Below are 14,328 nucleotides of genomic sequence, written 5' to 3' on the forward strand. Positions count from 1 at the left end.
TAACCTCCCTTGCTGATTGAAGGGCAAATGAAACAGAAGCAGCGGCATTTTCTAAAATTGCGCCACTAGTGTTACCACCTTTGCTGGTGGCAACGGGAGCGGCGGTGGTCGGTGCTTGAGGTTGTTTTGGAGTCTCGACCACCCTTTTTTCTTGTCGTTGCATTTGTTCTCCGGACATCGTATGATCCATTTTCAGTTCTTGTGTGGCATCTCCATCTTGTTTCTAATATTCAAAGCCAAAATCAATTTAAAGAATCAATATATAATAAGCTATAGAAGATCAAAGAATTTTTACCATATTCGTATTTGATGCCTTCATGATTATTCTTTATGTTCTCTGGGATTTAAGACAATAAACTTCATATATCAATATTTGTAGATTGGAACTTCATATATTGATATTTGTTGATTGGAATTTGTGAAAGGAAGTTTAGCTTTGGAGGAGAAGTTTTTGATTAGTTATTTAACGGGTTTGTGTGGTTATGTTGCTCTTAAAATGTAGGGGAGACAATTGCTACAAATATAATTGGATATAAATCAATTTAACTGGAAGTGAGCAATTATTATTTAGATATATCTCATAAAATACGATGGGATGAAAATAAGAATAGGATCAACAATAAATTAACTAGATACTCCGGTTTGTGTTAATTAAATTATGAATAAATTATATCAATAGTCTTCTTGTAGTTTATATAAAATTACACCAATCGTTCTTATCTTTTAAATGTTATATCGATCGTCCCCGTGATTTTAATTAGATTACACAAATCATTCTTATTTTGTAAGGATTACTCTAATCGTCCATGATTTGTATGAACGTGTACTTTGATGGTTACTGTCACACCCCCTAAATGGGACCGGGGGTAATATGTGGCTAACCAATATCATAACACAAGTGTAAAGTGAGAACGACTCTAAATGAGACGTTTTTATTAAAAACCAATGTATTAAAGCAGCAGAAAGTATAAGTCATTACAATTGAATCCTTAAAAATGTAAATGCAACTAAGTGTTTTAATGCAATAATATAAATGATAAAATGCGGATTCCAAAAGCAGCAAAGTCCAAATAGCACACAATCTTTAGCAATCTTCACCTGAGACAAAACATGCTTAAAGTATCAACCAAAAATGGTTGAGTGAACAACATAGGTTTAATATAGTTTTAGACCACAAGATTTAGTTATCAAAAGCAGATGCTGAAGTTATGATATCGAAACTAAACAAAGTTACCCCAGGACACCTTGAACTGTCAGTGTCGTTTTAATCATTATTATGTAACCAAAGACCAACGGTCAAATGGTTAGAGACGTCACTCTCAATAGGCCTACTCACAATAACTAAGTTTGCGTTTATACGTAGCAATTAACGATATCATGGCAGGGATTTAGCATGAATCAAAGCATGTCAGCACAGTTAAACAGTTTTCGGGTACTTGTGTCTAAGCGTAAAACAGTTTGAAAGCAAGCATGTGTCTCACCCCAAAAGTTCAAAATAAGTATATAAAGCAAGTTAAAAAGTGGGGCTATGAAGTTCATCTTAGTAGCAAGTAAGTAATTTCACGCAAGATATAAGAACGGTGTATGTGTTCGGAGATCTCAACCTAGAGATATAACCTTTGATTAGTTAATGTCTAATAGACATAAAGTTAGTATATTAATATAGCAACCTATATTAACAGTGACGGTTTTTGAGAAAAGTTCCTATTTCACAAAAGTTTCTATTTTTGAAAACCTACTATTTATGGAAAGCTTCCACTTATAGTAAGCTTCTAGTTTAAGAAGTTCGGGTTATAATTCTTAACAAAGATGTTGTACAATCTCGCCCAAACATCGTTGTTAACATGCAAGTCACTCGAATGACTAGTTGTTACAGGGCGCCCAGGATTCTTGACCAGAATCTAAGTCATGGCATTCGAAATCCACAAGCGGTTCCCATAAGGCAACAAGGATCACCCCAGGTCACATGTAGCGGTGATGTTTGTAGTCTTTGTACGCTATCTTTAATTATAACCTTCACGTTATAAATGTGTACACATAACAAATTATTAATGTACTTTTAAATTATATATATATAAATTTTATATATATATATATATATATATATATATATATATATATATATATATATATATATATATATATATATATATATATATATATATATAGGTGATAATATACTTAGTGTAATTTATGGTGTTACTATATAGTTAGGTTTATATGTTATAATAATAATATTATTATCTAATTAATCAATCATTATGTAATCTTATCATTATATGTTACATATATAAATAATATACACCTATGTGATACATACATATATTCTTTATTATTATTATTATACATATATGTGTTCATAACTATATGATATATGTATATATTCCATGTATGTGTTACATATACATAAGTGTAAGTTGATACATATATATATATATATATATATATATATATATATGCACTAGGTGATAATATACTTAGTGTAATTTATGGTGTTACTATATAGTTAGGTTTATATGTTATAATAATATTATTATTATCTAATTAATCAATCATTATGTAATCTTATCATTATATATTACATATATAAATAATATACACCTATGTGATACATACATATATTCTTTATTATTATTATTATTATTATACATATATGTGTTCATAAATATATGATATATGTATATATTCCATGTATGTGTTACATATACATAAGTGTAAATTGATACATATATATATATATATATATATATATATATATATATATATATATATATATATATTTGCACTTATTACTTTTCTTATGATGTTTACTAACCTTCTTTCACATATTACTAATCAATCCTTTAATCACAATCATAACCTATTCTTATTAACCATAATAATCTTATTAATCACCATCATAACTTTTCATTATAATCAATCCTATTAACATTAATCATCAACCTAAAAACATAACCTTTTATTATAACAATTAACCATAATCATTATACATGATATTCATTAACTAGTTCAACATAACCTAATACTTTTAATCTTATTCATACACATAATCTATATCATGATCATAGTCTTCATCTTCAACTATTATTATTAATTAGCTTATTAATCAATAACCCTAATCTTTCATTATATCAACTAATCATATTCATAAATTAATTTTCTAATTTATTCACTTACATAAAATCATAATTCTTTTTATCATATTCAAGACCATACATCGCAATACTTGATCATACTTATAAACCCTAACTTTTTTTAATCATCATTACCTAATTATATTCAATAATCATTAATAAATTATTACTACTTCATGATCATACATAAATATTAACTAACACATGTCATTATTATTATTATTATTATTCATTAACTTAATCTAATCATATCCCTTAAAGTTATTCATAAAACATTATTAATTCATATTCATTAATAATACTTAAACTAAATAAGTTTACATGTGACATGAAGCTAGGGTTTTAGGGCTACCTTAGGAGGATTAAGATCAAGAATGATGATGATTATAAAAACTGAATAGCAGCAGCCTTCCAGCAGGAACTCACGACCCAAAACAAGGTTTTCTTGGCCTGTTTGATCTCGACAGTAGCAGCAGGAAAACCCCACAGAAAATGCAGCTACAAGGGTCTGTTTGATCATGTTTACAGCAAGGAACATGTGACAACCCGGAAATTTTCGACCAAATTTAAACTTTAATCTTTATATGATTTCAACACAATAAGCAAATCTGTTAAACTAAGTCTCAAAATTTTTGAACTGTTTTCATAAATTCATTTAACCTGTAACTATTCTCGACGATTCACGAACCTTAAATCGTAAATAGAAATAATTGTACATGAAAATAATTATATATATAACAAATTTAACTATTATGTGATTTAGTTATTATGAAAGATAACTTAAAATAATTTAAAACATGTTACATAAACTATAAATTAATTATTGAGAGCATATTGAATGTAAATGATATTTTTTTTTTATATAACTGGTCAACGTTACAAAAATATTTAATGTGTACTTTGAGTTATTTATATATAATTAATATAGTTATCTATTTAATATTTAAAATATAATTGTATAGTAGTTAAAATATATAAATGTATATAAATCCGATGTTATATATAATTGTTGAATGTATGTTATAATATATTAAGATATATAAATATTAAATATTCAAAATACGATATAACATATATTATATAATTAGAAAATATTACATAATTAATAAAAGGTAACAATAGTATATTAGACTTAATTACAAGTTGTAAATATAGATGTACTAGTAATAGTATTATTACTTTCATTATTACTACAAACATTAATATCAATATTAGTATTACTGATACCAATACTAGTATTATTGTTATAGTTAAAATTTAAAAGGGTTATGATTATCAAAATAAAAATGCCAAATATAAATGAATGACAAAAACTATAATTTTGATTATTTTCTTTAGGATTATTATTATCATTAGTACTTTTAGTCTTATTATTATTATGATTGAATTTATTTTGATAATATTATTATTGTTATTATTGTATTTTCGTTGTTATTAAGAAAATATCAATATTATTATTTATATAATTATTACTTATTAAAATTTAAAACAATATATATAGGAATAGATATCACGCGTAATTGTTGTTGTATGACATAATTTGTATTTTTTTTTAACTTCTTCTCCTTGTTTAAGATTTCATATATGCCTTCTGTTTACCTGTGATTCCTGGTCGACATACACAAATTCAATATAATACAATTGAGTCGATCTTATTATTGATTCAATCGTGCAATCATCCTCTGTCTTTATCAATTATGATTAATCAGATATTATCTGATACTATAAAAAAAAATAAGAAGTCTGTTCGATAACCCTGTTACTACTCGTTTAATCATTAACCCAAATTCGAAAACAATTCCAAAATCCATTGATACAGTTTTGTTAGGGATCTTTCCTTCAATCTTTCTGTAAATTCACAACTTCCAATTCTTTCAAACGAATCCAAATTTGAGAGTCAAAGTTTAGATTTCTAAAAGTCAACATTTGTTCTTCCATCAAATTCAAGTTATTTGATATCTTTTAAGCTCAATTGACGAATTCAACAGTTTATATATATGATTACTAAACTATTTCGTGTTATAATGTTTTTCTATAATGCAGTAAAATTCGAAAATCAAAAATCTTTTTTTGTGTTTTGAACCGACGGGCAGCAGACCTGCTGTTTCGTTTACAATTTTTTTTTTCCAAACCAATCTATCACCATTAAGTATCTATAGGTCGGATGTTAAACTCTGAACTCGATTTTGTAAAAAAAATTAGTAAGATTAGAAAATGAGTTTGAAGGGATTAAATTAAGTGAAGAAGAAGAAGATGATGAACACAGTAGATTATGGGTTAAATGAATTTGGGTGGGAGTTTAAATCAGAAAAACTGGATTGGTGGTGTGGTCGTGGGTGTTCTCAGGTAGCGAGAGGTCTCAGGTTCGAGTCTAGGCGGAGCCATTTTTTTTACAACTCGATTTAAAGGTAGTCTTTTCTAATATTTATTATTATCATTATCATTATATTTTATATTATTGTTATTATTGTTAGAAATTATTATTGTGACTAATATTATAGTAATTATTCCTAATATTAATATTAGTTATTATTTATTATTGTTATAATTAAAGATTACAAATTTGATTACTATTACCATTATAATTATTAATAATATTAATATAAGTATTGTTATTATTATTATTATGTTAGTATTATTAGAATAACTACTAGAATCATTAATATGATCTAAATTAATATCAATGTAAGTATTATCATGATTAGGATTATTATTATTATTATTATTATTATGAAAATAATACAAGTTATCCTTAATTTCATCAGTATTAGTATTAGTATCACTTTTAGTAACCATTAGTATTATTATTATTATTATTATTATTATTATTATTATTATTATTATTAAACAAAAGTATCATTATTGACAAAATCATTATTATTAATATTATCATTGTAATAAAGTTATTATTATTATTATTATTATTATTATTATTATTATTATTATTATTATTATTATTATTATTATTATTATTATTATTAGTAAAACATTTGTATCAAAACTATCTTTTTAAAATAAATAAATATTTTGTGCATAAGATATACTCATTACATATATTATAATTATATTAACACTTCACATAACTATATATATCAAATCTATAAATATTATTTATATAAATACTTACATATAACAAACTATTAGTTCTAAATATACCACTAAACAATTATATATATAAATATGGATATATTAATATGATTACACAAATATTAATCATTTTAAATACATGCACAAATTAAATATATATAGTATATATAATTTAAGATATACTATATAAACTTGTTCGATTACGATTATATGTTTTAATATATATAATTGATATAGGTTCGTGAATCCGAGGCCAACCCTACATTTTTGTTCAATGTCGTCATATGTATTTTTACTACAAAATACAGTATGGTGAGTTTCATTTGCTCCTTTTTTAAATGTTTTTGCAATATATATTTTTGGGACTGAGAATACATGCGCTACTTTTATAAATGTTTTACGAAATAGACACAAGTAATCGAAACTACATTATATGGTTGAATGATCGAAGCCGAATATGCCCCTTTTACTTGGTAAACTAAGAATTAGTAAACCAGTCTACCAATTGACGCGAATCCTAAAGATAGATCTATTGGGCCCAACAAACCCCATCCGTTGTAGCGGATGCTTTAGTACTTCGATGTTGTTTTATCATGTCCGATGGATGTCCCGGAATGATAAGGGATATTCTTATATGCATCTTGTTAATGTCGGTTACCAGGTGTTCAATCCATATGAATGATATTTTTGTCTCTATGCATGGGACGTATATTTATGAGAACTGGAAATGAAATTCTTGTGGTCTATTAAAATGATGAAAATGAATGTTTATGATAAACTAATGAACTCACCAACCTTTTGGTTGACACTTTAAAGCATGTTTATTCTCAGGTATTAAAGAAATCTTCCGCTGTGCATTTGCTCATTCTAGAGATATTACTTGGAGTCATTCATGACATATTTCAAAAGACGTTACATTCTAGTCATTGAGTTCATCAAGAATATTATTAAGTCATTATAGTTTGGATATATTATGAAATGGTATGCATGCCTGTCAACTTTCGATGAAATAAAAGTTTGTCTTTTAAAAACGAATGCAATGTTTGTAAAATGTATCATATAGAGGTCAAATACCTCGCGATGTAATCAACTATTGTGAATCGTTTATAATGTATATGAACGGGTCCTTTCAGAATAAGCAGAAAAGAACACGCTGCAACTAGGTTGAGTCTTGGGCTGTTTAATGGCGAATCAGGAGCTGAATAACAGCAGGAAAAAGTGGCGATTAGAGGGCTGTTTGATGGCGATGGATGGCTGTGATGGATATCGAATTGCAGCAGGTTTTTAGAGGGTTTAGAAGTCGATGCAGGTGAGGGTTTTTGAGAGTTGTTTAGTCGACAGAAAAAAGGAAAAACAGGAGGGAAAGTGTCGACTAATGCAGCAAATTTAGGAAGGAAATTGTGATGTATTTGATGGAAAATCTTGATCCCTTTTATAGATGTTTTGGTTTCCTAATCACACTAGGTTTACTTGGAGTTCAAGATTTGATCAAGATTAGGATGCAAGTTTTAGAATTAGAGTAGAATTAGGCTTTGTTACATAGCAATCAAGTTCCCTTCTCCATATTTTTATTAGCCGATTTTTTTATAAATTATATGTTTATTTTATTTTATTTTTTCTGCAACTATGTATTTATTTACATATTTTATATTTTTTTCTTTATTATTATTATTATTATTATTATTATTATTATTATTATTATTATTATTATTATTATTATTATTATTATTATTATTAAGGTTACATTTATTTAAATACATTTTATTTAATTATTAGTCCCTAGCTTTTATTAATTTAATTTGGTTCCAATTAATTTATATTAGTTTTTAATAGTTATATAATGTCACATTTGAATTAATACCTATAGTTTATATTTTAGGGTTAGGGTTTAGTATTTAATAGGTAGAGTTAGGTTTTTAATTAATATTAGGGTTTAAGTATTAATTACTATATTTATTATATCCGGACAACAACCCTAGTTATAACGTACAAGCTACAATGAACCTTAGGGGCATTTCTGGCATTTCATAATGGAGAAATGAGGGTTGTTATAGTTACTGACTTATTCAAAATGTTAGGAAGGACCATCAACGTACACTTTTAGTTAAGTCATGGACGATTAGTGTAATTTTTAAAAGATAACGATCATCCGTGTAATTTTATGAGGGATTGTCGCTATAATTTTCACAAGACTTTGAACTCCTATTCCATAAAGTCTACTTTTCGCAAAGTTAACATGAAAAAGCATTATGTGAAGATTTGAATCGAAACACTTGAATTGCGGAATGATTTCTCTATAAAAGAGAGCGTCTTCTACATATTGAAGAAATGACAAGTTTGCACCATCACCCCCACCAGTAACACATTTGTATATTGGGGATTGATATTTCCACTTCTTTTTTTACTAAATCCATTTCAAATTACTATAATGTTCTTATATGATGTATTATATTATTTTCTTATTTAAATTTATTGAAGGATAATTCTGGAAAGAAGCATAGTGGATGAATAAAAAAATATAAGTCAAATTATCACTTCCTATGTATATATTCTTTTGACATGCTTTCAATATATTCATGGTTTATGATTAGAGAATGAGAAGTAGAAAAAAAATCTCTTTGTTATAAACCTCTCTCCATTATGACTCTTTAGTCGGAGATCGGGCACATAGGGACATCGGTTTAAGCTCTCCCAACGAGTAGCTAGCTAATATGGAATATGTGTCGAATTTCTTTCATGATTTCTTCCATGGTCATAGCTTGCGTTATTCAAAATGGCTTTGGGCTATAAAGTTCTTGTTAAAAATCAGGGTTGTGAATTAATAATTAATGATTTGTTCTTGAATCGTGAAACACTTTTCTAATGATGTATTTCGCCTCTCACAAGCCTCGGGTTTACAGGAAACCTAATTCGGATATGACAAGAACGATTTTGTTTTCAGGTAAGAAGAATCAAAATCAAGTATAGAGAATCTTTATGTTTCTGTGTGTTCTTCGTGAAAAAAAAAAAAATCATATTCCGAATATTTATAGGAAGTAAAAAGGTGCGAGAGAAAGGACACAACCTTTTAACCAAAAGATGTAATATTTCAACGAAAAGACGCAATTTTTCGTTCTCACCCCTTTAACGAAAAGACACTTTTCGTTCACATCTAATGGAAAATGGTGGACAACCATATTAATATCAAGTTAACTCTAACGGGCGTGTACTTCACACGCTCCTAACACGTTATTAAGTATAACTTGATTACCCTTGTTTCAAGTAAATCCCAATTAACTAAACTGTTATTTAAGACACTAAAATCACTAGCAGTTCTCTCTTTTCACTAAAGAACCGAATAACATGCTTAAATTCTTATTCCGGTAGCCGGAAACGTTACCTCTCTTTTGAGAAGACGGGATAGAAACAAAAATAAATACTTTAATCCATGACACCTATTTGAAGACCAATTCCATTTTAAACATAATATATAAATGAAACTTCATGTTTACAATATACTTTATATGTATCAATCTAACCATTATCAGTAACATGCAACTTAAATACTAAACCGACCAAATTATTTACATGATTCGAAGCTATCATCTCCAAATACATTTATAGACGTTAGAAAAAAATGTGTCTAAGAAGAAAATTTAAGTTAAAACAACCAATTGCATATATCCATATCATGAACACACTTTTTCATGACTACAACTACAAACTTTTTCAATAATATGCAAAGCCGGTAGAAGGGAATTTGTCAAGAGCATGTAACACCTCTTTCATATGTGGTCTCTTTTGCGGGACCGGTGATATGCAACTATAGGCCACTTTCAACAATCCCAACAAAATCTCCTCTTTATATTCCATGTCAGCACGAATCGCCGCGTCAACCATTCTCAACACCTTTTTCTTCTCTTCAACCGCCAATGTGGCGCTCCATGTCATACTAGCCGGCCCAAACTCATCCGAAACTATAACCCTCCCGGTTAGTAGTTCAAGCAACACTACACCATAAGAGTACACATCCCATTTCGGGGTAGGCTTCAAGTTTCTTAGCGACTCTGGTGCGTAATATGGAGAAATGCAGCCCATTGAACTTGGGCTTGGGCTTGGGTTTGGCCCATTCATCATATCTACAAAACCATCTCTAGAAGCAGTTGACCTCATGCTACCAAAGGTTCGGGCTGATCCGCCAACTTTACAACTATGATCGCCTACCACTAATCTTCCAAGCCCGAAATCTCCTATTTTGGGCTCCATATCCGATCCTAACAAAATGTTACTCGGTTTGAGATTCCCGTGCACTTGCTTCTTATCGTGGATGTACAATAGCCCACGGGCTGTCCCTTTCGCTATCTTGAGCCTCACTTCCCATGGTAACGGACATGGTGACGATCCCGCTTTCTCTGCCAAAAGTACAAGTCAACAAAGCATGTCAATGAGTTCCAATTTTCATTTTGTAAAATGCAAATTATACTGTAACATCTAAGTTCTAATCTAATCTAATTTAATTTTCTAATTAAACATTAAACTTGCCCTATAAAGATTTTGTTTAATAATGTACCTTTATTTTTATTATGGCATTTATAATTGATCATATGGAAACAAACCTTTAATGCTATGATACGCCATGGACCAAAAGTAAACTAATGAGAGCACTCGCTACGTGACAGTTGACTTGTGGTGCATGACACAGAGCATTAATAAAACAAAGGGTTCGTTACAACTACTCCACCCTTGGTCACCGTCAACAGCTCATGTTAGCAATACTAGTGTTGGAAAGCTATATGGCGCATGTGCTTCTTTAATATTGTGGGTCGGCTTATAGAGAGAAAAATATATTAATTGAAAGATTGGTAATCTAAAGAATGTTACAAGAATAATGATCTATATTCTGTGAATCTTATTCTTTTTAAATAATTATAAAAAGAATTCGGAATTTGCAAATTAATGCAACTTGATATCTAAGTCATATGCTATAGGGATTATTTTAACTCATTCAGATGCAAAAGATTCAGTTTGAGATACATGTTACTAGCAACTAATTACAAAGGATTTATTAAAAAAACACTTTATTAAAAAAGTACTCTATTACTATAAGAAAAGGTTAAAATAGCACGAACCAAAGTATACGTTTAAGATAGTATAAAAATGTAATTAATCGTGACTTACCTTTTATTATATTCCACAATATTATACAAACATTTATTGTTTGTATCTACACATTAGGAAAAAAATATTAACTCGTCCAATTTTCACCTGTATCTAATATTCTGTATTTCACTGGTGTCGTTTAAGGGGTCCACATATACTATTTTCATTTCTTTCAATATAAACGTCTATTTACTATTTCAATTGATTATAAAAAGTTAATAATAATAAGTATAAAGTACACATAATATTTGAGGAATGAATAGTATAGAATTGTTTTACTATGTACCTATGTCCAACCACGCAGGTTTGATTGAGTGGTCACCGAGTTGTTCAATTAAGCGAAATTGTTCAAAAATGAAGTGTGACAAGAGAGTGAGCATAATGCGCAATTCACTCGATATCAGGTCACGCTCGATAGAGCTTGATTAACCGAGGTTTTACTTTTTATGAGGGAGTCAATGTATTCGTTCATAGTCATAGATGAGATGTCTCGTATAAAAAAATGAGTACGTATGTTCCACTAATTAAATGAATTCCATCTACTTTTATTCTACTAGTTATATTAAGAATTTATAATTATAATTTTAAACAAATTCAATTACCAAATATTAATTGTGCACACTCGAATTGCTAAATTACACAAAAAGAGACGAGAGAAAAAAGATGACTCACTATAACGTGCATTGGCTAAGCTGCCATAGGGAACGTAGTCGTATATGACAAGTTTCTCGTCCACACCCCAATAAAACCCACGGACCCGGACAAGGTTCGGGTGAACCAGTTTCGCAATAATCCGAACCTGATTCTCAAAATCCCTAAACCGGTCCAACCCGTTTTCCCCGATCCGTCTCACCGCTAGCGCCGTACCATCCTCCAAAACCGCCTTGTATATTATACTCGAACCCGTAGCACCCAAAACATACGCCGACGCTTTTAACAACGTCTCCAATTCTAACTCCTTTTCGCCACCGTCAACCGTCACTAAACCTTTCTTCTCCACTTCTTTCCGAACCAAATTCTCCGTTTTACCATTTTCGACAGTTTCAGTGTCGGAGGATTCAGTACTCTTAGTCTCGCTCATTTCGTCGTCTTCTGTGCTTTTTCGCGTCATTAAACAACCCCACGACCGTAACCGTTTTTGTTCGTCGTCGGCTGATGACGCCCAATCGTATTCCTTATTCGAAGCCTCTTTATTTTGTTGACCATCTGAACTACCCTTTTGACGTTTCTTGAAAACGTAAATAAGAATTATAGCTAACAACGCGACAACCAATATATCTCCGACTACAATTCCTGCAATCGTGCTCGTTTTAAACTTTGATTTCGAGGACGCACTTGAGGTGTTCGACGAATTGCCTGAACGAGACGAAGGGATGGCTTCTGGGATCCCGGCTATGGCAGGTGGAAGTAGTGTTGAATCTGAAGACACATTAGGTGGATTCGAAACCGAAGAAGGAACAACACAAAGTTTTTTCAATGGTTTCCCACAAAGTCCCGTGTTTCCAGAAAACGATGTCTCATCTTGACTATAATAAATGCTCGATTCAGGGATCGCTCCAGTTAAATTGTTATACGACAAATCAATTGTCGCATTAGTTGACAATTTATTCGCAAATTCTGGCGGGATCACGCCAGAAATATTGTTATGTGATATGTTAAAGTAATTTAGATCACCACCACCAAAATCAACCGGTAACGACCCGTTAATTAAATTACTTGATAGATCTAAAACTTTAACGGAATCAAACCCACTTGACAACTCACCGTTAAATTTATTACCTTTTAACGAAACCACCGTCAAGTTGGTTAACAACCCAAGATTTTCGGGCAGTTTGCCCGTTAAAAAGTTATTCGAAAGGTTAAGAACCTGAAGACTTGGCCACCCGCCAACGAACCCTAACATCTCCCAGGAGATCAAATTGTTTGAAAGATCGAGAGATTGGAGTTTTGGTGCGGTGTATAATGATAAAGGGATCGACCCGTTGATCGAATTGTTTGATAAGTTAATCTCTTTAAGTTGTTGAATTAAACCAATATTGGCGGGAATGGAAGCAGTGAGATTGGAGTTAGGAAGTGATAAACCGGTGACGAATATATCTGTTAAAGTAGACTCGCAAAGGACACCGAACCATGAACATGGAGTTTCGTCTAAGGTGTTCCATGAGTCTAGAACATGTAACGGGTCGTTTAAAACTGAGGATTTGAATGAGAGTAATAGAATGCCATCAATTGATAGTCCTAAAGATGGATGGATAATTAGTAAAAACATAAATAGAAGTGTTTTGAAACATGATTTGAGGTTGTTTTTGTTGTTCATGATGGTGTTTTGAGAGAATGAAGAAAGGAAGGAATTAATCACACATTCCTGGTTGTTGAAAGAGTTGGGGGGTTGTGTGAAATTTATGAGTACAGGCAGAATGCCATGTGAATGAGTGAGTGAGAGAATGAATGAGAATTAAAGAAACAAATATATTAAAGAGTTGACACCTTTTTAGCAATTGAAGAAAGATAGATGAATAACTATGAAATCAGATGGAATTGATTAGTTAACTTTATCACTTCTACTTTATTCTTCCAAAATAAATATTGATTGCTTTTACATTTACATTAATTAAATAAATAAATTAAGATAGGTTTATTATACATTAGATTTGAGATATATTATTGATACATATTTTGAACAATTACATTCATTTAAATTTTACACAAACAAGTTCACACAATGACTTCAAATCAATTACCACTCAAACTTCTTTCTCTCCTCTTTCTCTCTACTTTCATATTGATTTATGTTAGAAAGATATCGGAGTATAATCTTAGCTTGTTAGTCTTATTATGTGTTGGTTAGTTCAAGACCATTGTTGCAATAATACTTAAATGTATAAGCACTTTGGTTGATTTTGAGTTGCTGTAAAGAGACCGGATTGCAATGGTCAGGAAATGCAGGGGCTTAAGTAGGGATGGCGAT

The 14,328-nt window shown here is 30.0% G+C and overlaps 1 protein-coding gene across 1 annotated transcript; it reads right to left on the reverse strand.

Moving 5' to 3' along the window:
- Window positions 1-9,922: 9,922 nt before the first annotated feature.
- Window positions 9,923-13,677, reverse strand: LOC139848271 (probable LRR receptor-like serine/threonine-protein kinase At4g37250). The gene is made up of 2 exons (XM_071838007.1): window positions 12,033-13,677; window positions 9,923-10,612 (listed from the first exon to the last, which is right to left on the reverse strand). Exons 1-2 carry the CDS (start codon window positions 13,675-13,677, stop codon window positions 9,930-9,932), a joined length of 2,328 nt encoding a protein of 775 aa, XP_071694108.1. The 3' UTR covers window positions 9,923-9,929.
- Between the last annotated feature and the right edge of the window lie 651 nt (window positions 13,678-14,328).

The sequence above is a fragment of the Rutidosis leptorrhynchoides genome, chromosome 5, assembly GCF_046630445.1.
Source record: "Rutidosis leptorrhynchoides isolate AG116_Rl617_1_P2 chromosome 5, CSIRO_AGI_Rlap_v1, whole genome shotgun sequence".
NCBI lineage: Eukaryota > Viridiplantae > Streptophyta > Magnoliopsida > Asterales > Asteraceae > Rutidosis > Rutidosis leptorrhynchoides.

What these genes read in the sequence shown, in the direction of transcription:
- LOC139848271 (XM_071838007.1), bottom strand. Translation starts at nt 13,677, where the DNA reads ATGAACAACAAAAACAACCTCAAATCATGTTTCAAAACACTTCTATTT. An exon ending in CTTAGCCAATGCACGTTATA is followed by an intron (nt 10,613 to 12,032) that starts GTGAGTCATCTT and finishes TACTTTTGGCAG; the next exon opens with AGAAAGCGGGATCGTCACCA.